Here is a 23209-nt window from a genome sequence, read left to right on the forward strand (position 1 = left end):
ATATTGTACCCAAGTTAATCCATCTCGTTTCCTCCTCCACAGGTACTACCTGGGTGACAGGCTGCTAGGCCAGGGCAAGGTGTGGCTGGAGAGCGCTGTCATAATGCAGATAGGCACCTGCTTTCCCAACCGCTTCCCCCAGCAGATGCTGAAGAACCTGAGTGAGTCTGAGGAGCTGCAGCAGGAGTTCCACCTCTACCGCCTCCAGCAGCTGGACAAGACCCTTCAGGATGTCGACGAGGAGGTGAGCAGAGGACGAGAACTACTATTGTATCAGGCCCTGCAATGTTTGTCCTTTAAAAAATAAAAAATAGATATATAGCTGATGCTCGTTTCCAAAGCAGCATACACATGTTACGATGTGATATGGGCTCCTGGGAATCCAACCCATAACAAGCTATTTTTGTCCTTTGCTGTGCTACAGATGATGGATGATCAGCCATCGGAGCCTGAGGAGGAGAGTGAGGTGAAGGTGCTGATCCTGTCTCCTCGCTGCTGGGCTGTCTCCTCCCCCTGCTACATGGACAACCACAGCAGATACTTCCCCAAGCAGCTCTGCACCTACCTGGCAGAGTTTACGGACTTCTACTCTAACAGTCAGTCCCATTCGGTTCTCTCTTTTCAAAAAGTTTGTATGCTATAATTTGTTTGCCTCCTATTGATGTATTTTATTATTTCTCATATGTGACTGACCACCTCGATTCGGTGTTACGTAGCAACATTTTAAATTGTGTTTTTTACATTGGATAAAAGACTCGACTAGAAAATGTTATCATACACTACAGTTGAGTAACAATGGGAAAGTAATTCTGCTTTAAAAGTGAACTTTTAACCCCAGTTTTGAGAACATGGCCCTTGGATGTTTTGGTACACCTACTGGAAAGCTCTTTGTCTACACCCATTCAGCATCGTTCCCACCCTCTTAAGCCTTAGCCCTACCCTTCTCTTTAAGGTTTGACATGTGAGACCAAGTGCTATACAGATTAAGTAGTTTAGTAAACAACCAAATATTTCAAGTCTAGGTGTAAAAAGTAGTTTCCTACAATAAGGAAAGAATCCATGTAAAATACACTTGTCTAGTCCTTGGCCTATATCCTAATCTGACTTTGGTGTAGGTCATGTTCTTCACATTAGCGTCCCTGGTAAACACACACTATCAAATAACATCCAAGTTATGTTATGAACATTTTGTGCAACTTCCAGCGTGCGTTTACTGTGAACACTGAGGCTGTACCTGCTTTAAGTTAGTTTTAACCAGTGGCCTACATCAAAAACGGAGAAAATGCATCCCGTAACATTTTAACATGGAAATTAGAGGTTGACCGATTAATCAGAAGGGCCGATTTTCAAGCTTTCATAACAATCAGTATTTTTGGACACCGATTTTCCGGTTATTAGTCCAACGCTCTAACCACCTGCCTTACATTGCACTCCACGAAGAGCCTGCGTGGCAGGCTGACAGCAAGAAGCCAAGGTAAGTTGCTAGCTAGCATTAAACTTATAAAAAACAATCGATCTTCACATAATCACTAGTTAACTACACATGGTTAATGATATTACTAGTTTATCTAGCGTGTCCTGCGTTGCATATAATCGACGTGGTGCCTGTTAAATTATCATCGAATCACAGCCTACTTCGCCAAACCGGTGGTGATTTAGCACTGTCGTTGCACCAAACCTAACCATAAATATCAATGCCTATCTTTAAAATCAATATACAAGTATATATTTTGAAACCTGCTTATTTAGTTAATATTGCCTGCGAACATGAATTTCTTATAATTAGGGAAATTAGACTTAGGGATGCCACCCGTTAGATAAAATACTGAACGGTTCCGTATTTCACTGAAAGAATAAACGTTTTGTTTTCGAAATGATCGTTTCTGGATTCGACCATATTAATGACCAAATGCTCGTATTTCTGTGTGTTATAATTAAGTCTGATTTGATAGAGCAGTCTGACTGAGCGATGGTAAGCATTCATTCAAACCGTACTTTTGTGCGTTTTGCCAGCAGCTCTTTGCAATGCTTCAAGCAATGAGCTGTTTATGACTTCAAGCGTATCAACTCCCAAGATTAGGCTGGTTTAACTGATGTGAAATGGCTAGCTAGTTAGCGGGGTGTGCGCTAATAGCGTTTCATTCGGTGACATCACTCGCTCTGAGACTTGGAGTAGTTCTTCCCCTTGCTCTGCAAGGGTCGTGGCTTTTGTGGAGCGATTGGTAACGATGCTTCGAGGGTGGCTGTTGTCGTTGTGTTCCTGGTTCGAGCCCAGGTAGGGGCGAGGAGAGGGTCGGAAGCAATACCGTCACACTGGCAATACTAAAGTGCCTATAAGAACATCCAATAGTCAAAGGTATATGAAATACAAATGGTATAGAGAGAAATAGTCCTATAATTCTTATAATAACTACAACCTAAAACTTCTTACCTGGGAATATTGAAGACTCATGTTAAAAGAAACTACCAGCTTTCATATGTTCTCATGTTCTGAGCAAGGAACTGAAACGTTAGCTTTCTTACATAGCACATATTGCACTTTTACGTTCTTCTCCAACACTTGTTTTTTTGCATTATTTAAACCAAATTGAACATGTTTCATTATATATTTGAGGCTAAATTGATTTTATTGATGTATTATATTAAGTTAAAATAAGTGTTCATTCAGTATTGTTGTAATTGTCATTATTACAAATACATTTAAAAAATTGGCCGATTTAATCGCTATTGGCTGTTTTGGGCCTCCAATAATCGGTATCTGCGTAGAAAAATCATAATCGGTCGACCTCTAGTCATAGCTGTAGTATGAATCTGCAGGTAGCTAAAGCTAACCAACTACCTATGCTCAATGTTAGCTAGTTAACATTAGGCTATAACTAGCAATGCAAATAGATTTCTGATTCCAATAATATTACTACACAGATCATACATGATTTGTGTAATTTTGCCAGCAAACGGTACGCTTTAACTTGGAATGAAAATGAATTTCTCACAAAATTAGACACTTGTATCTGAAAATGTTGCTAGTCTTACCCGTCCGTATACATGGTTGAACGCATCATAGCAGATGGGCACCATTTGAACTCCATTTTTGTTTGTAGCCACATTGTTTGGCCAGAGTTGTCAAGTCACTCCCGGTCACAATTACCGTGGCGTGTGCAGAAAGTAGCCCATCACTTTTTCCAATTTATCTGTCAAAAGTGCCTGCTAAATTCAGGGCATCAATGCTGTTGAGAAAGTAGCAAAACTTTTGTAGTTCTCGATGGCTAGCGTTATATCTTTAAAAGAAATTGCACGGTAGAAAGAACACATACTGAGCTGCTCACGTTATAGACAGAAGCATGCCACATGGCAGACCCATCCAAACTCATCTCCCGACATGTCCAGCCCATCCATTATCTCAGAGACATATGCCTAGTTTCCTGAAACGAGCCAAAATCTCATCAGAACCAGTCCGTTACAATGGCATCTTTCAGAACTAAAGTGCTCGAGGCTAAACGTTGAGTGGTGTGTGTTTGTCTGCAGGCCAGTGCATGTACAATCTGACCCACAGTAAGCCCCGGCGTCTACAGTGGACCTGGCTGGGCCATGCAGAGCTGCGCTACGGCACCTGCACTCTCTACGTCTCCACCCTGCAGATGTACATCCTCCTGCAGTTCAACCACCAAGTGGTAACTAGATGACCGGGGGGGGGGGTACAGTGCAATGCACTATGGGGAGTTGAAGTAATACATTTTCTCCTTTGACAATGGGCTGTTGTCTCTGATACTACCGCCTGTTGTATTTTATTTCAGGATGTATCTGTGGAGGCTCTTCAGCAGGCCACAGGCCTCTCCCCGACAATGCTGGCCCATGCTCTATCTCCCCTCACAGCAGGGAAGGGCATTCTCACCCAAGACAGCCCTGACAACAATCTTGTGAAGGGTGAGCTCCTGCTCTTTGTCTTCCCCTGGCTAGCTCTTTCTCTCTGAGCCTTCACAAATATTTTATGGAGCTACTGTTGATCCCTGTAATCCATCAGATTTTGTGACATTGCATTTTTACTGACAGACCTCATCTCCTGCATTGTTCCCCAGTTAGATTTTATTTTAGTGACCATTTTGAAATTACTGTTGGCATTTGTCGGTGGAGTTGCACTGAATGTATAGTTTTGTTCTCTGCTCATAGGAGTCCTGAGATTGAACAAAAAAGCTCTGTCTCAGAGTTTGGAAAACCACAGCTATTGCTACCTGCTGCCCAAGCAGACCTACCTGAATGTGGATGAGGATGCTGCCCGCTCGCTGGAGAGGAAGAGGAACTTCATCTACTGCCTCATCATCCAGATCATGAAGGCTGAGAAAGAGATGCACATAGACAACCTGGTGTTCAGAGTAAGGCCATGTTTCCTCCCCATGTCCTTTTTCATGTGTGACCAATGGAGATCCTCAACTGAACCTATGTAGTGGTAGTATAGATGTCCATCCCTCCGTGGTTCAGGACCAGCTTTATTTGATGGGCCAGATACTAGCAGCTGGTGTCTTATGTACTACTTTTCTCACTTGTCCTCCCCTAGGTGTTGGACACGTGTCAGAAGCGGGAGGTGACTCGTTCCCCGGGCTCAGTTCGTTTCAGCTGCAGCACTACGGACGTACTGTCCTGCGTCATGCATGTCATCAGCAAGGGCTACATCAGGCGCAACGAGGACAGCCCCCACATCGTGGAGTTCCTGCCTGAGGACCCCTCCACTCCCCAGAAGGGCCAAGCGCATTTCTCCTTCAGCAAGGCTGAGCTGAAGAATAACCCCAGCAGCAACGCTGACATCAGGTGTGCGGACTGGCCTTGACCTAGTGGGGGGAAAGAATTTTAATGTGGATGGCTGGTGTGGCCTCTGGGGAGATTCTGTATCTCGGGGCTAGTTTGGTTTTTGAATTGTAGGGAAGGAGAGTAGACTAGATTAACAGGCCTTTTCCATTTATGTCCCACTGCCTTAGGCATCGGATAAATGCTTTAATAAATAACCAATTGGGTTGAGGTCTTCAGTCCTGTTACAGCACGTATTTGTGACATATATGTTCTCGTTCTGTCCTACTTAAGCTTTTAAATGCACTTTGACCTTAACTGTGGCTGCATGGCAATGCCCACCAATGTCAGTAATTTCATATTCAGGATGACCACTGATGCTGTTCATCTAAGCCATTACTTTCCAAGAAACCCATGGCTCTACTCAAACGATAAATGCAACATAAAAAATAATCTAGGCTCTTATACAATATGTTCAGGAACAGGCAAAATATGCCAGTGAATGTTTTATTATAAATAAAGAAAATTGATCAACTTTGAACCATGTTTGTTGCTTTCTTTGTGTTATAATGAAATAGTCTAGAAATGTGTGGGGTGAGATTTTCTAACGAAGATACCAAAATCAGTCACGCTGTCATTAAAATCACATTTACTACTAACCTGATGACTAAGTTTTGCTTGTCTATAAGGATGTTATGGTTACTCGCTAAGTAACACAAGCTTGTTCTCTTAGAGAGCATTTCCAATGTAATCACACTAAACTCTGACACCCTCACTTTTAACAAGTTAAGATTTCCATAGTTGTAAGTACCCTTGTGACCCACTGTGTCTCCTCCTGCAGCCTGGAAGGCATCATTGCAGCCCCTCCGAGTGCAGAAGATGGAGTCCTGGAGGCTGTCCTATTGTCCATGGGCCGGACCATGAACCAGGAGGAAGTCCGGCAGCTGATGCAGCGCACCGTCCAGCAGGTCTCTGGCACTCTGAGTTTGGACCTGGACCGGGCTGAGCACCTGTTGGTCCACTGCAAGTGGAACGTGGATGTGCTGATCCAGCGTTACACAGACGACCCAGACTCCCTGGTTTTGGCTGCCGGGCTAAAGGGCCTGAACCCCCAGCCGCCCCCTAGCCCCGTGGCCAGCTGCCCCGTGTGCCTCATCTCCCAAACAGGGGAGGCAGAGCCTGCCCCCACCCTCTGCTGCATGCACTACTGCTGCCGGGTCAGTCACCTTACACCTTTTTCTACCCCTTTTCAGGGATTTTTCAAAATCTTGCACGGATACTTTAATTCTAAAGTCTAAGCTGTTGGGGAGCGAGGGTTCTGCACTGACATGGAATCGTTTTAAGATGGTCATACTATAGATAATTTAGCTATTTGATTCTGAATTTCAGTACCCTTCAGGAATAAAATATTTATTTGATAAAATATTGAATTTGTTAGTTACTACTATAGCCTAGAGAAACTCATTGAATAACACATTCATAAATGGTAAAAAAAGACTGTCAAAAACCCAATCATAAGGAACCAGATTTAAGTGTTTGTCTTCTCTAGAAGATATAAGAAAGCTCAGGAAATATAGATTTGTTTTACACATTTAACTCTATTTTTGGAGGGGTTAGGCATAAAACTACCTTCAAACTTCCGTTATTTAAATATTTTTTTAATAAACCGTACCGGTTACCTTCAGATGAGTCCTGTGACCCTTTCTGTAGTGGGTCACATTAGTTTGTAGCCAGCTGTTTGGACACTACAAACAGAAATTTGCATGTCAACGGTACCGACTTCAGACGAGTCCTCTGACACTTGTGGGGGTCGGTGACCACTATTGTGTACGTGAAAGTTTTCCCCCTTTCCATAGTGGTCATAAGAGTTTGTATGTCAAACCGTTGGGACGCTACAGACGTTACGTGAGAATGAACTCTCGGGGGTTAAGGATGAAGGACGCTGTACATACTGAGTAGTAACATCTCCTAATTCATGTGTACAGTTTGTCAAAGGACTCATTTGATTATTTACGGTGTCTTCGGAAAGTATTCAGACCCTTTGACTTTTCACATTTTGTTACGTTATAGACGTATTCTATAATTGATTAAATTGTTTTTTTTGTCCTCATCAATCTACACACAATAGCCCATAATGACAAAGCAAAAATAGGTTTTAACAAATTGTTTTTGCAAATTTATAAAAAATCACATTTACTTAAGTATTCAGACCTTTTACTCAGTACTTTGTTGAAGCACCTTTGGCAGCGATTACAGCCTTGAGTCTTCTTGGGTAGGACGCTACAAGCTTGGCACACCTATATTTGGGGAGTTTCTCCCATTACTCTCAAGCTCTGTCAGGTTGGATGGGGAACGTTGCTGCACAGCTCTTTTCAGGTCTCTCCAGAGATGTTTGATCGCGTTCAAGTCCGGGCTCTGGCTGGGCCACTCAAGAACATTCAGAGACTTGTCCTGAAGCCACTCCTGTATTGTCTTGGCTGTGTGCGTAGGGTCGTTGTCCTGTTGGAAGGTGAACCTTCGCCCCAGTCTGAGGTCCTGAGCACTCTGGAGCAGGTTTTCATCAAGGATCTTTGCTCCGTTCATCTTCCCTCAATCCTGACTAGTCTCCCAATGCCTGCTGCTGAAAAAACATCCCCACAGCATGATGCTGCCACCACCATGCTTCATCGTAGGGATGGTGCCAGGTTTCCTCCAGATGTGACACTTGGCATTTACGACAAATAGTTCAATCTTGGTTTCATCAGACCAGAGAATATTACTTCTCATGGTCTGAGTCATTTGGTGCATTTTGACAAACTCCAAGTGGGCTGTCATGTGCCTTTTACTGAGGAGTGGCTTCCATCTGGCCACTCTACCATAAAGGCCTAATTGGTGGAGTGCTGCAGAGATGGTTGTTGCTCTCATTGCCACAGAGGAACTCTGGAGCTCTGTCAGAGTGACCATCAGGTTCTTGGTCACCTCCCTGACCAAAGCCCCTCTCCCCCGATTTCTCAGTTTATTCGGGCAGACTGCTCTAGAAAGAGACTTGCTGGATCCAAACTTCCATTTAAGAATGATGGGGCCCTTAAATGCTGCAGAAATGTTTAACCCTTCGCCAGAACTGTGCCTCGACACAATCCTGTCTCAGCCCTACGGACAATTCCTTCGACCACATGGCTTGGATTTTGCTTTGACATGCAATGTCAACTGTGGGACCTTATATTGACAGGTGTGTGCCTTTCCAAATCATGACCAATCAATAGAATTTACCACAGGTGTAGTCAAGTTGTAGAAACATCCCAAGGATGATCAATGGAAACAGGATGCACCTGTACTCAATTTTGATTATCATAGCAAAGGGTATGAATACTTATGTAAAGGTATTTTTTTTCTTAATAAATTAGCAGAATTACTAAACCTGTTTTTGCTTTGTCATTATGGGATGTGTAGATTGCTTAGGAAATGTTTGTTTTATTTAATACATTATAGAAGGCATTAACTTAGCAAAATGTGTAAAAAGTTGAGGTCTGAATACTTTCCGAAGGCCCTGTACATTTCCTTCCTACAGTCTTGCTGGCAGGAGTACCTCACGGCCAGGATTGAGCAGAACCTGGTGATGAACTGCAACTGTCCAATCACAGACTGCCGTGCGCAACCTACTTCTCAGTTCTTCTTCAACATCCTGACCGACAAAGACACCATTGCCAAGGTCTGTCCCCCACACAACTCAATGAGAGAGACACTTATTTTAACCCAAAATGTTATGTCACATTAGTCTAGTTGTCATATGAAGTGCTGGCTCAGTTTAGCATGGACATTTCTGTCCAGTTTTACAATGTTTGTTTGCGTCTCGTGAGTTTAAAACAGCAGTACCTATCCTTTCGCTGAGCCCCTCCACTCTTGTCCTCCTCCACTCTTGTCCTCCGTTTCTCCTCCAGTATGAGAACGCACTCCTCCGGGGCTACGTGGAGTGCTGCTCCAACTTGACCTGGTGCACCAACCCCCTGGGCTGTGACCAGATCTTGTGCAAGGAGAACATCGGCAGCATGGGAACCTGCTCAAAGTGCTGCTGGTCCTCCTGCTTTAGCTGCAACTTCCCAGAGGTTAGCACTGAGCTGTCATACAGTACACAACTTCATGTCTTCATTCTCATTTGTGTGTTAGGGCTTTAGTGAAACATTTTGGGTTGATTTGTAATATTTTTACTTTAATGGTATTGAATCAGAAATCCATATTTGTATGGTTAGTGATCAAACTTGGTGTAGGGTAAATCTATCGATACATATTTTTCCAGACACTCAAGCAAGCACAGAGTACAGCTTAACCTCCATTTCCCCCAGGCTCATTACCCAGCCAGCTGCAGTCACATGTCCCAGTGGATGGACGATGGTGGCTACTACGAGGGTATGACCATGGAAGCCCAAAGTAAGCACCTTGCCAAACTCATCTCCAAACGCTGCCCCAGCTGCCAGGCCCAGATAGAGAAGAACGAAGGCTGCCTTCAGTAAGTGTAAAGCTACTGGACCCGTTTTAATCCTCAGCCCTGTTCTGGTGATTTTTTTTTTTTTCTCCATCAAACCATTTCAAGGTTTACCAGAAGTATGTTGTAGGGATTTATAGGTTTCACTGTTACTACCACTCCGTTTGTTTTTCTTCCAGTATGACCTGTGCCAAATGTAACCATGGATTTTGCTGGAGGTGTCTCAAGCCATGGAAACCAACCCACAAAGATTACTACAACTGCTCAGCTATGGTGAGTCCATATGACTTGATTCAATTAAGTTTGCACTTCATAAGATTTAGTCCAAATGCAAAGGGTTTCCATGAATTGCAGAGTATTTTCCCCTTTGGTATGTGATATGATCATCCATGTCCAATCCTACATACTTTAACTTCTCTAGGATCCTGGCAAACATCCAGTGAAAATGCAGAGCGCCAAATTCTAATAAATTACTATAAAAATGAAACTTGTGAAATCACACATGCAATACACCAAATTAAAGCTACACTTGTTGTGAATCCAGCCAACATGTCAGATTTTAAAAAGGCTTTACGGCGAAAGCTATACGAAAGGCTTTACTCAGATAATAAACACAGACAATCGTATTTCAACCCACGAGGCGTGACACAAAATGCAGAAATAAAGATATTTTAAACCTTACCTTTGAAGATCTTCCTCTGTTGGCACTCCAATGTGTCCCATAAACATCACAAATGGTCCTTTTGTTCGATTAATTCCTTTGATATATATCCAAAATGTCAATTTAATTGGCACGTTTGATTCAGAAAAACACCGGTTCCAACACGCGCGACATGACTACAAAATATCTCAAAAGTTACCTGTAATATTTGTCCAAACATTTCAAACAACTTTCCTGATACAACTTTAGATATTTTTTAACGTAAATAATCGATCAAATTTAAGATGGAAAAAACAGCGTTCAATACCGGAGGAAAACAAAGTGGAGCGTGCTTTTCCGGTCACGCGCCTCTAACAAAGAGTACACTTCCCTCTACACTCTTTCTTAACCTCTTGGAACTACCCCTCCCGGATCCAGGAGAATTGTCATCAACTGACACTAATTAGCATAATGCAACGTACAAAATTACTTGAAAATATTCATATTCATGAAATCACAAGTGAAATATATTGAAACGCAGCTTAGCCTTTTGTTAATCACCCTGTCATCTCAGATTTTGAAAATATGCTTTACAGCCAAAGCAAGACAAGCATTTGTGTAAGTTTATCGATAACCTAGCATAGCATCATGACTAGCTAGCAGCAGGCAACCTGGTCACGAAAATCAATCAAATTAAATCGTTTACCTTTGAGCTTCGAATATTTTCACTCACGAGACTCCCAGTTAGATAGCAAATGTTCCTTTTATCCAAAAATATTATTTTTGTAGGCGAAATAGCTCCGTTTGTTCTTCACGGTTGGCTGAGAAATCGACCGGAAATTGCGGTCACTACAACTCCGAAAAATATTCCAAATTAGCTCCATAATATCGACAAACATGGCAAATGTTTATAATCAATCCTCAAGGTGTTTTTCAAATATCTATTCGATAATATATCAACCGGGACTGGTGGCTTTTTAGTAGGATAGAGAGAAACAATGGCCGCATTTGTCCTTTACGCACAAAACACTCAGACTTCAGCTGACCACTGACGCAATGTTGACGTTCAGGCTCATTTTTCAAAATAAAAGCCTGAAACTATGTATTGTGACACTAGACACATTAGGAAAGGAATCTGGTTGATATCTCATTCACTGCTCAATAGGGACGCATAGGAACGCAGAGCTTTCTAAATAAGAGTCCCTTCCCGATTGGATTTTTCTCAGGCTTTCGCCTGCAATATCAGTTCTGTTATACTCACAGACAATATTTTTACATTTTTGTCTTCCTATCCTAAGCGGTCAATTATATGCATATTCTAGCATCTTGTCCTGACAAAATAACCGTTTACTTTGGGGATGTTATTTTTCCAAAAATGAAAATGGTGCCCCCTAGATTCAAGAGGTTAACAGTGCTGCTTCATTTCTCAAAGAAAAAACCTCAACCAATTTCTAAAGACTGTTGACATCCAGTGGAAGCGATAGGAACTGCAAGCCTGCCCCTTAGAATTCTGGAATCCCAATGAAAACTCATTGAAAGGAGTTACCTCAACAACAAAACAAAAAATATCTGAATGGTTTGTCCTTGGTATCACCTGCCAAATATGTTTTGTTATACTCAGACATCATTCAAACAGTTTTAGAAACTTCAGTGTTTTCTATCCAAATCTACTAATAATATGCATATCTTAGTTTCTGGGCCTGAGTAGCAGGCAGTTTACTTTGGACACGCTTTTCGGACGTGAAAATACTGCCCCCTATCCCAATTAAGTTAATACAAAACTAAGTAATAAACAAAAGCTCAGATTTCCAATGCAGTGATATTTTTTTGGTCTGTCTGCAGGTGAGTAAAGCAGCAAGGCAGGAAAAGAAGTTCCAAGACTACAACGAGAGATGCACTTTCCACAACCAGGCCAAGGACTTCGCCATCAATCTGGAGAGCAAAGTCTCCTCCATCAATGAAGCCCTCCAAATGAAGTCATTGACATTTGTTATTGATGCCTGCAAAGTACTTGCTCAAGCTCGCAAGGTAAGAGGAAGTAAACCAATAGGAAAATAACCAACTAATCTGTTGCGACATTGAAGCAATACAGTGTCTCTTGTGTTAAAGAGCATTTTGGAAAAATCTACCAGCATGTGATTTCACATACCTTACCTTCACCCCGGCTTGTAAGGTACTGCGTCCTGGGAAAATAAATAGTGGGGTTATTACACCATTATTTAAACTTACTGCGGGTCAGCCGCATGACAAATTAGCAAGTTGACCCGTACCGGTAAGAAATTAAATCTGCTTTCACCCCTGCATACAAGGTTCACAATGAACCTTGTTAGTATTCAAAAAATATCCATATGACTAATATGGACCTCTTGCCTGACTGCCATGTAGGTGCTGGCCTACTCGTGTGTGTACAGCTACTACAACCAGGACACCGAGAAGATGGATGTGATGGAGCAGCAAATGGAAGCCCTGGAGCTTCACACCAATGCTCTACAGATCCTGCTGGGTAAGACCTTCATGAATTCTAGGAAAATCATAGTAAGATTTTGTCAAAGCAGATTGCTATTGAGGCTGTTGTAAGCCTCATGGATAAGTTATCGTGTCCCCCCCCCCAGAGGAGACCCTGTTGCAGTGTACTGATCTAGCGTCCTGCGTCCGTCTCCTGAAGCCTGAGCACCTCAACACTGGCTTGGAACTCATCCGCCGCATTCAGGAGCGTCTGGTGGCCATTCTACAACACTCGACCCAGGTAGGGACTTGCGCGCGCACACACACTCTGAAGAGCAGAACACAAAGTGTGGTGCTAATACTTACTGGATGCATTGTGGTCCAATCAACAGCAAATCATTAGGGTTTCCTCCTGTCTGGTCTCTCCAAACACAGGACTTTCGAGTGGGCTACAACTCCAAAACGGGACAGGAACAGGAATCTGCTCAAGCTTCAAATCTCTCTAAGACCACAGATGCCAACAAAGCGTGAGTACAGAACATTTTGAGAAGTGGACTTCCACATTACCATCTGGATCTAGTAGCATGTTTTTCCTGATTTTCTGTGCTCAAGATGAGACTGGTGTTCTCTCTGCAGGGCTGGAGCCTCTGAGTCTGGTGACTCTGACAACAACAACAACAATGAGGAGGAAGGTGGAGATGAGGCAGAGGAGGATGATGAGTATGACGATGAGGAAGTCCTCGAATGGCATGAAGATGATGAAGATGACATAGACGAGGACGACTTCTTCTCTGATGACGACGAGTCGGAAAACCTTGAGAGGGATTTCAGTCCTTTTGACTAAATATCTGAAAATATTAAAAGGAAGAAAATGTCAATCTGTGCAGGCACTGCAAACACCATATAACTATATTAGAAACAGTACTTAATAAACAAACAAATATCCATTAGAGAGCTTTGGTAACAGGAAAGCCATGGTCTTGTTTAAAGTGAGGCTGGCTGTGAGCCTTCACATTTCCGTTCAGCCTGTTTGTGCTGATCTTTCACAATTTTTGTCCCATGCCACAACTGCAATTGTTAGGGGCTAGGGGCGTACACTTTTTCCTCTTATTGTTTATCAAATAGGTTTGAAATCCTAGAGCCTTTCATTATTTTTCACATTACTGTTTTGAAGCCGATGAGGGTTCCATGATCATCATGCATAATGAAGGATCCCTGTAAGAAGATATATTTGGGAGGTGTGGCCGTATACTTCGGAACAAAGCCCATACTTTTGTTTAATACAGATGCTGCATTTTGATTGATCCAATAAAGGGATTTATAATCCAGTGCTAGGATGGCTGTCTTAGTTTTAAGTTAATGGTTTTTATATCTGTTGTATACTGACATGTTGAGTTGGCATATGTCGTTCATTACCAAATGGTTTGCCTTGGTTTATTTTTTAATACATGGATATATGCCTTCAAAAATGATAAAGAAAACAATGAATCAATTGATTTCCATAGTGAAAGTTAATACTGTTCAATTATATTTGGTTTGTTTAGTAGCCTACTAAAGACATCAGTTAATACAATGTTTGAAGAGTGAAACATTTTCATGCATCTGGGTTAAAAGGGTTGCAGGGGGTGTAAGATATTTGGTGTGTCTGGCAACAAGAGCCACAGCCCATCAGACTGACAAATCAGAAACATGTCGCCACCTCTTAACCTCTGCATATAACGGATTGAAAGTATCATAGCTAATGCATTATTTGCTAAGCGAAAACCTACATGCTTTTTTTTCTTGCTGGAAAATAGCATTGATTTTTGTACATGTCAATGTTCATCTGTTTAATGGGTTGAGAGGTATCTGATATGTCAACATACTTTGCTCATTGAAGTTGAGATATCCTTATTCATTACTGAGCATCTTCCAAAATGTTATCTTTCTGATCTCATTGTTGAAGTTGTGCATCTTCAGCTGACTAAATAAATGCTTTTTCTGCTACCGTACTAGAGTGATTTCATAACTGTATTACCTGATTTTAAATTAGAAGCATCCAGCGAGGCAACTCACTTTCTTTTCTCTTTTATGAAAGTCAGTGAACTAAGTAGACCAGTGCGTAACCACGGGCAAAACCGATGTGATTAGTTAGATGACATGTAAGCTATATTTCGTCTGCAATATTTATTGAAAACATACATTTGCACAATGACCACCTCCCTCAAATACATCGTTGCAGTTGTTGGTCAGCTAGCTAACGAATTTTAGCCATATTAGCATTAATATGAAATCCGTCATAACACACAAGACATGGTATCAAATGGATGACCTGCCCTAAGACTACCTCCCTTCAGGACACTTACAGCATACCATGTCACAGGAAGGCAAAAAATGTCAAGGACATCAACCACCTGTGCCACGGGCCTATTCATCCCGCTATCATCCAGAAGGCGAGGTAAGTACAGCTGCATCAAAGCTGAGTCAGAGGGACTGCAAAACAGCTATCTCAAGGCCATCTGACTGTTAAATAGCCATCACTAGTCGGCTTCCACCCGGTTACTCAACCCTGCACCCTAGAGGCAGCTTGGAATCACTGGCCACTTTAATAATGGCAAGCTAGTCACTTTAATGTTTACAAACTGCTTTACTCTTTTCATATGTAAAAACTATATATTCTACTGTGTTTCAGTCAATGCCACTCTGACATTGCTTGATCTAATATATATTAATTCCTTTTTTACTTTTAGATTTTTGTGAATCGATACTACTGCACTGTTGGAGCTAGGAACACAAGCATTTCGATAGACCTGCAATAACATCTGCTAAATTTGTGTATTTTATTTTATGAAACAAGCTGAATGGAGCTATTTACCATTCCCCACGTGGCAGTTTCTTGTCATTCTTGTTAGCAATCTGGCCATCCAGAATCACAACAAGCTAACTTCTTCTCCATGGAAGCGCACGCAACGTTTTCGTGACGTTGACAGACCATAGAAATGTCTACATTCGTTTTTGCCGCATTTATTCTATTAAAGACACCTTAAAACATACTTTTAAATTATATTACATGAGATAAATATACAAATATAACACTTATTGTCCCCACTACAACAAAATACTTAAATGCATGTCATTTTGCCCTTGAAACATGTAATTGAAAAATGTAGAATTCCATTCATTCCTATGGAGGACTGCTCCGAATGGGCAATACCAATATGGCCGAATGGTGGCTCGAAAGCCTCTCAATAGCACCGCGAAGTGGTCGCGTCATAATACCCATACAATCTAGCGGTAAAATCCGGTAGTGGTTTCAATCGTTTTTCCCCCATTAATTTTACATCTGGGATTTTAGAACTACTTCAATATAGTCTGTGTTTCGTGTAGGCTGGTGTGACGTTTTGATAGCCATGTAAATTCTCTCTGGGACAAGGTGAGTTTTCTCAATATATTCGCCGAAATGTACTCAACAAAATGCCAATTAGCAACAGATAACACCTAAAATACTACCAAAGATGTGTATAACTAAACCAAGAGTCCACAACCTGTCGTTTGAAATGGGAATATTAGGCAGAGGAGGATGACGAGGGCCAAGCACGAGCCACCGAGATCCTGTAGCCTATATTTGCATATTTCCTCTGTGAAGTGCGCGTGTGCAATAATTCAATTCGCTTTTGCTCACCTAAACGCAATTTTTTAAAAACTTTGTCAAATGGTAAAGTCCACATAACTTAGTCCACTCTGTACATAATAGATTCTAGTTTTGTGACCAGAACTGCATTGGGATCAAATGTTTCATCGATGAGTAAAATGAGCAGAATGTTGGCCAAAAACCATCTCGTTTCTGCCGGCCACTTGGCTTCCTCTCGCTACCATATTTGGTAGTGAGTGGAAACCCCGGATGCTTCACTTTTATACATCTGGTGAAATATCTGTCTCATTGTTCTATCAGTGCTTACAACGGTAGTTGACAACAAATTCCTGCAGGAAGCTCCTCACGTCATCTCTAGCCGACGTCAGCTACCGTTTTATATATGCATTTTTTTTTAACCTTTATTTAACTAGGCAAGTCGGTTAAGAACAAATTCTTCTTTACAATGACGGTCTACCCCGGCCAAACCCTAAACCGGATGACGCTGGGCCAATTGTGCGCCGCCCTATGAGACTCCCAATCACAGCCGTTTGTGATACAGCCTGGAATCGAACCAGAGTCTGTAGTGACTCCTCTTGCTCTGAGATGCAGTGCCTTAGACCACTGTGTCACTCGGGAGCGTTCAACAGCGAGTTCGGAGACCTTTGTGCCCTATCCATGAATTTACATCCCCTTTCTCTGTCTTAGCTAGCCACTGGCTACACTTTTTAGCTAGGTAGTTTAGCAGAGCAGTATAAATATAAAACATTTGTTTGTTTTACTTAGACTAGATAATTGTTTTGTACTGTATGTCGTATTTGGTGGCTATTTCAGATATTATAGCGTTTTTCAAGGATGAGTATATGAGCATTAAAAGGGGAGAAGACCACTAGAAGTCTGGCCATGTGAAGTAGTGCAGCCATAGTGAGGGGCAACTTACTGGTTTGGTCAGGGCCAGCATGAGGGATAAAGTTTATCCCGTGTCAGTGAGTGTAGCTATTAAGTTAAGTTTTAGCATCTAGCAATACAATGTGTTCTATACCACTGTCAACATTCTACATGGAAAGAGCCACTTGATCAATTATATCATCATTAACCAGATTATCCCGGATACTAGACTTCTATGAGCGATAACTCAGTTCTAGAAGGTTGTCATTGATGCAAATTAATCTACTGATAGCTACTTTGTTGGGGGGAAAATGTACTTTCTATGCCTGTGATATGTGGCTGTCCCATCTAGCTATCTCAAAATTAATGCACTAACTTTTAGTCACTAAATGACTGAAATGTAAATGTAATGACCAGAGTCATGCATTCACACAGTCTTGATTTATAGGATCCTTTCCACTATAGAATTGTCAAGTGGTAATACCCCAAGTTATCAATTAAACGTTTATGGAAAAACTGCACTTAAATATTCTACAGCTGTAATGTCATCAATCAAATCAAACTTGATTTAAATGGCACATTTCTTACAACGACTGCATTTCAAGGTGTTCAGTCGTTGGATTGGGTGTTGTCTCTAAAGTGGGGCACAGATAATGAAGAGGGGGGGGGGCATCAAATGGCTACAGAGATGGATGTGCATGAGTCAGGCCTTTGGATCACGGAGTCTGGGATCCAGGGTGGCTTACCGGATGGTCTGGTGGGCACCACAGTAGGGGTGGAGATCAAGTGTCCCTATGGTGCAAAAGGGACCACACCATTGAAGAGGTAGTGAAGTCGAAGGATTTATCTATTTCTATATCATGGAGGGAGGGTCTTACAGCCTCCATGAGGTCCAAAGGCAGCTCCACATCACTGGAAGGGACACCTGCCTCTTGTTGTGTGGACCACCAAAGCCTCCATCACTATCCCCATCAGGGTAAAGACCTCTGGTAGACTCATATTGCCCCTCCTGCTAGTACCTGTTTTCAGGGAAGCTAATGGGCCAAAAATATTCCACATAGTTCATACTAGAAAATATCACATTTACATAAGTATTCAGACCCTGTACTAAGTACTTTGTTGAAGCACCTTTGGCAGTGATTACAGCCTCGATTCTTCTTGAGTATGATGCTACAAGCTTGGCACACCTGCATTTAGGGAGTTTCTCCCATTCTTCTCTGCAGATCCTCTCATGCTCAGTCAGGTTGGATGGGGAGCGTCGCTGCACAGCTATTAAAAATGATTTAACAAACACTTTTTTGGTTACTACATGATTCCATATGTGTAATTTCTTAGTTTTGATGTTTTCACTAGTATTCTACAATTTAGAAAATAGTAAAAATAAAGAAAAACCCTTGAATGAGTAAGTGTCCAAACTTTTGACTGGTACTGTATATGATGTGTGTTTATATATGTGTGTGTGTAATGGGATGTATAAACATTATGGACAGTATATGTAGTATATCTGAAGAATACACAGGATAGAATAGCATATGTACAGTAGTAGTTGAATAGAATGACCTTGACTAGAATACAGTATATACAGTTGAAGTCGGAAGTTTACAAACACTTAGGTTGGAGTCATTAAAACTCATTTTTCAACCACTCCAAAAATGTCTTGTTAACAAACTCTCATTGTAGAGTTAGTTTGGACATCTACTTTGTGCATGACACAAGTAATTGTTCCAACAATTGTTTACAGACATATTATTTCACTTATAATTTACTGCATCACAATTCCAGTGGGTCAGAAGTTTACATACACTAAGTTGACTGTGCTTTTAAACAGCTTGGAAAATTCCTGAAAATAATGTCATGGCTTTAAAAGCTTCTGAAAGGCTAATTTGTTACGGTTTTCTAGGTGTGAAGGAGAGTCGGACCAAACTGCAGCGTGTAGATTGCAATCCATGTTTAATCAAACAAACATAAACACGAAATAACAAACACTACAAAAACAATAAACGTAACGAAAACCGAAACAGCCTATACTTGTCAACTAACACAGCTACAGGAACAAAGACACTAAGGACAATCACCCACAACAAACTCAAAGAATATGGCTGCCTAAATATGGTTCCCAATCAGAGACAACGATAAACACCTGCCTCTGATTAAGAACCACTCCAGACAGCCATAGACTTTGCTAGATAACCCCACTAGCTACAATCCCAATACATACACACCAGAACCCCAAGACAAAACACACCACAATACAAAAACCCCATGCCACACCCTGGCCTGACCCAATACATGAAGAAAAACGCAAAATACTTAGACCAGGGCGTGACAGAACCCCCCCCCCCCCTAAGGTGCGGACTCCCGAACGCACCTCAAAACAATAGGGAGGGTCCGGGTGGGCGTCTGTCCATGGTGGCGGCTCCGGCGCGGGACGTGGAACCCACTCAGTTAATGTCTTAGTCCCCTCTCCTCGCGTCCCTGGATAGTCCACCCTCGCCGCCGACCATGGCCTAGTAGTCCTCACCCAGAACCCCACTGGACTGAGGAGCAGATCGGGACTGAAGGACAGCTCGGGACTGAGGCAGCTCGGGACTGAGGGGAAGCTCAGGAGTGAGAGAAAGCTCGGGAGTGAGAGAAAGCTCGGGAGTGAGAGAAAGCTCGGGAGTGAGAGAAAGCTCGGGAGTGAGAGAAAGCTCGGGAGTGAGAGAAAGCTCGGGAGTGAGAGAAAGCTCGGGAGTGAGAGGAAGCTCGGGCAGGTAGGTAGATCTACCAGATCCTGGCTGGCGGTTTCAGCAGATCCTGGCAGATCTGGCGGATCCTGGCCGACTGGCAGATCCCGGCAGATCCTGGCCGACTGGCAGATCCCGGCTGATCCTGGCCGACTGGCAGATCCCGGCTGACTGGCGGATCTGGCAGATCCCGGCTGACTGGCGGATCTGGAAGAGTCTGGTTGACTGGCGGATCTGGAAGAGTCTGGTTGACTGGCGGATCTGGAAGAGTCTGGTTGACTGGCGGATCTGGAAGAGTCTGGTTGACTGGCGGATCTGGAAGAGTCTGGTTGACTGGCGGATCTGGAAGAGTCTGGTTGACTGGCGGATCTGGAAGAGTCTGGTTGACTGGCGGATCTGGAAGAGTCTGGTTGACTGGCGGATCTGGAAGAGTCTGGTTGACTGGCGGATCTGGAAGAGTCTGGTTGACTGGCGGATCTGGAAGAGTCTGGTTGACTGGCGGATCTGGAAGAGTCTGGTTGACTGGCGGATCTGGAAGAGTCTGGCTGACTGGCGGATCTGGAAGAGTCTGGCTGACTGGCGGATCTGGAAGAGTCTGGCTGACTGGCAGATCTGGAAGAGTCTGGCGGATCCTGGCAGACTGAAAGATCTGGCTGCTCCATGCTGACTGGCGGCTCTGGCTGCTCCACGCTGACTGGCGGCTCTGGCTGCTCCATGTAGGCTGACAGCTCTGGCGGCTTCTTACAGACTGGCAGCTCTGGCGGCTCCTTGCAGACTGGCAGCTCCTTACAGACTGGCAGCTCCGTGCAGACTGGCAGCTCCGTGCAGACTGGCAGCTCCGTGCAGACTGGCAGCTCCGTGCAGACTGGCAGCTCCATGCAGACTGACAGCTCCATGCAGACTGACATCTCTGGCTGCTCCATGCAGACTGACAGCTCTGGCTGCTCCATGCAGACTGACAGCTCTGGCTGCTCCATGCAGACTGACAGCTCTGGCTGCTCCATGTAGGCTGACAGCTCTGGCGGCTTCTTACAGACTGGCAGCTCTGGCGGCTCCTTGCAGACTGGCAGCTCCTTACAGACTGGCAGCTCCTTACAGACTGGCAGCTCCTTGCAGACTGGCAGCTCCGTGCAGACTGGCAGCTCCGTGCAGACTGGCAGCTCCATGCAGACTGACAGCTCCATGCAGACTGACAGCTCTGGCTGCTCCATGCAGACTGGCAGCTCTGGCTGCTCCATGCAGACTGGCAGCTCTGGCTGCTCCATGCAGACTGGCAGCTCTGGCTGCTCCATGCAGACTGGCAGCTCTGGCTGCTCCATGCAGACTGGCAGCTCTGGCTGCTCCATGCAGACTGGCAGCTCTGGCTGCTCCATGCAGACTGGCAGCTCTGGCTGCTCCATGCAGACTGGCAGCTCTGGCTGCTCCATGCAGACTGGCAGCTCTGGCTGCTCCATGCAGACTGGCAGCTCTGGCTGCTCCATGCAGACTGGCAGCTCTGGCTGCTCCATGCAGACTGGCAGCTCTGGCTGCTCCATGCAGACTGGCAGCTCTGGCTGCTCCATGCAGACTGGCAGCTCTGGCTGCTCCATGCAGACTGGCAGCTCTGGCTGCTCCATGCAGACTGGCAGCTCTGGCTGCTCCATGCAGACTGGCAGCTCTGGCTGCTCCATGCAGACTGGCAGCTCTGGCTGCTCCATGCAGACTGGCAGCTCTGGCTGCTCCATGCAGACTGGCAGCTCTGGCTGCTCCATGCAGACTGACAGCTCTGGCTGCTCCATGCAGGCTGGCAGCTCAGGCTGCTCCATGCAGGCTGGCAGCTCAGGCTGCTCCATGCAGGCTGGCAGCTCTGGCTGCGCTGAACAGGCAGGAGACTCCAGCAGCGCTGTAGAGGAGGAAGGCTCTGGCAGCGCTGAACAGGCGGGAGACTCCGGCAGCGCAGGAGAGGAGGAAAGCTCTGGCTGCGCTAAACAGGCGGGAGAATCCAGCAGCGCTGTAGAGGCGAGGCGCACTGTAGGCCTGATGCGTGGTGCTGGTACTGGTGGTACTGGACCGAGGACACGCACAGGAAGCCTGGTGCGGGGAGCTGCTACCGGAGGGCTGGAGTGTGGAGGTGGCACAGGATGGGCTAGACCGTGAAGGCGTACTGGAGATCTTAAGAGCAGTGCTGGCACAGGACGTGCAAGGCTAGGGATGTGCACAGGAGGCCTGGTGCGTGAGGCTGGCACCAACTTCACCAGCCGACTAACACGCACCTCAGGACGAGTATGGAGCGCTAACCCAGGTGCCATCAAATCCCCGACACGTTCCGTCGGTCGAATTCCATGCAAAAAGCACCAACACAGCAACTTCCTCATTTCTCTCTCCTCCAATTTCCCCATTAACTCCTTCACAGTCTCTGCTTCGCTCACCTCCAACACCGGCTCTGGTTCTGGTCTCCTCCTTGGCTCCTCATGATAAACAGGGAGAGTTGGCTCAGGTCTGACTCCTGACTCTGCCACACTCTCCCTGAGCCCCCCCCCCCAATACATTTTTGGGGCTGATTCTCAGGCTTCCTTCCGAGTCGCCGTGCTGCCTCCTCATACCGGCGCATCTCCGCTTTCACCGCCTCCAGTTCTTCTTTGGGGCGGCGATATTCTCCAGGCTGAGCCCAGGGTCCTTCTCCGTTTAGGATTTCCTCCCATGTCCAGAAATCCTTATAGCGCATTTCCTCTTTGGGCTGCTCCTGCCTGTTGACACGCTGCTTGGTCCGTTGGTGGTGGGTGATTCTGTTACGGTTTTCTAGGTGTGAAGGAGAGTCGGACCAAACTGCAGCGTGTAGATTGCAATCCATGTTTAATCAAACAAACGTAAAACACGAAATAACACAAACACTACAAAAACAATAAACGTAACGAAAACCGAAACTATACTTGTCAACTAACACAGCTACAGGAACAAAGACACTAAGGACAATCACCCACAACAAACTCAAAGAATATGGCTGCCTAAATATGGTTCCCAATCAGAGACAACGATAAACACCTGCCTCTGATTAAGAACCACTCTAGACAGCCATAGACTTTGCTAGATAACCCCACTAGCTACAATCCCAATACATACACACCAGAACCCCAAGACAAAACACACCACAATACAAAAACCCCATGCCACACCCTGGCCTGACCCAATACATGAAGAAAAACACAAAATACTTAGACCAGGGCGTGACATAATTGACATTATTGAGTAAATTGGAGGTGTACCTGTGGATGTATTTCAAGGCCTACCTCCAAACTAAGTGCCTCTTTGCTTGACATCATGGGAAAATCCAAAGAAATCATCCAAGACCTCAGAAAATAAATTGTAGACCTCCACAAGTCTGATTCATCCTTGGGAGCAATTTCTAAATGCCTGAATGTACCATGTTCATCTGTACAAACAATAGTACGCAACTATAAACATGGGATCACGTAGCCGTCATACCGCTCAGGAAGAAGACGCGTTCTGTCTTCTAGAGAATAACGTACTTTGGTGCGAAAAGTGCAAATCAATCCCAGAGCAACAGCAAAGGACCTTGTGAAGATGCTGGAGGAAATAGGTAGAAAAGTATCTATATCCACAGTAAAACAAGTCCTATATCGACATAACCTGAAAGGCCGTCAGCAAGGAAGAAGCCACTGCTC

At 44.2% G+C, this 23209-nt stretch overlaps 1 protein-coding gene across 4 annotated transcripts in view; it reads left to right on the plus strand.

Annotated features, from left to right (window-relative positions):
* Positions 1–14314, plus strand: part of LOC109899657 (cullin-9) — a 35484-nt gene extending 21170 nt beyond the window's left edge. For 3 of the 4 annotated variants that reach the window (XM_020495082.2, XM_020495080.2, XM_020495083.2), the window contains 16 exons: positions 43–244; positions 425–596; positions 3526–3671; positions 3795–3924; positions 4168–4370; positions 4553–4803; positions 5621–5996; positions 8327–8467; positions 8697–8861; positions 9099–9262; positions 9418–9511; positions 11721–11906; positions 12264–12381; positions 12491–12624; positions 12759–12850; positions 12960–14314. In XM_020495082.2, the coding sequence (XP_020350671.1) occupies positions 43–244; positions 425–596; positions 3526–3671; positions 3795–3924; positions 4168–4370; positions 4553–4803; positions 5621–5996; positions 8327–8467; positions 8697–8861; positions 9099–9262; positions 9418–9511; positions 11721–11906; positions 12264–12381; positions 12491–12624; positions 12759–12850; positions 12960–13167 (2782 nt within the window). In that variant the 3' untranslated portion in view covers positions 13168–14314. Of the gene's footprint in view, positions 1–42; positions 245–424; positions 597–3525; positions 3672–3794; positions 3925–4167; positions 4371–4552; positions 4804–5620; positions 5997–8326; positions 8468–8696; positions 8862–9098; positions 9263–9417; positions 9512–11720; positions 11907–12263; positions 12382–12490; positions 12625–12715; positions 12851–12959 lie in introns of all 4 variants that reach the window. The other variant, XM_020495084.2, reaches the window with a different exon arrangement.
* Positions 14315–23209: the final 8895 nt, after the last annotated feature.

The sequence above is a fragment of the Oncorhynchus kisutch genome, linkage group LG11, assembly GCF_002021735.2.
Source record: "Oncorhynchus kisutch isolate 150728-3 linkage group LG11, Okis_V2, whole genome shotgun sequence".
Lineage (NCBI taxonomy): Eukaryota > Metazoa > Chordata > Actinopteri > Salmoniformes > Salmonidae > Oncorhynchus > Oncorhynchus kisutch.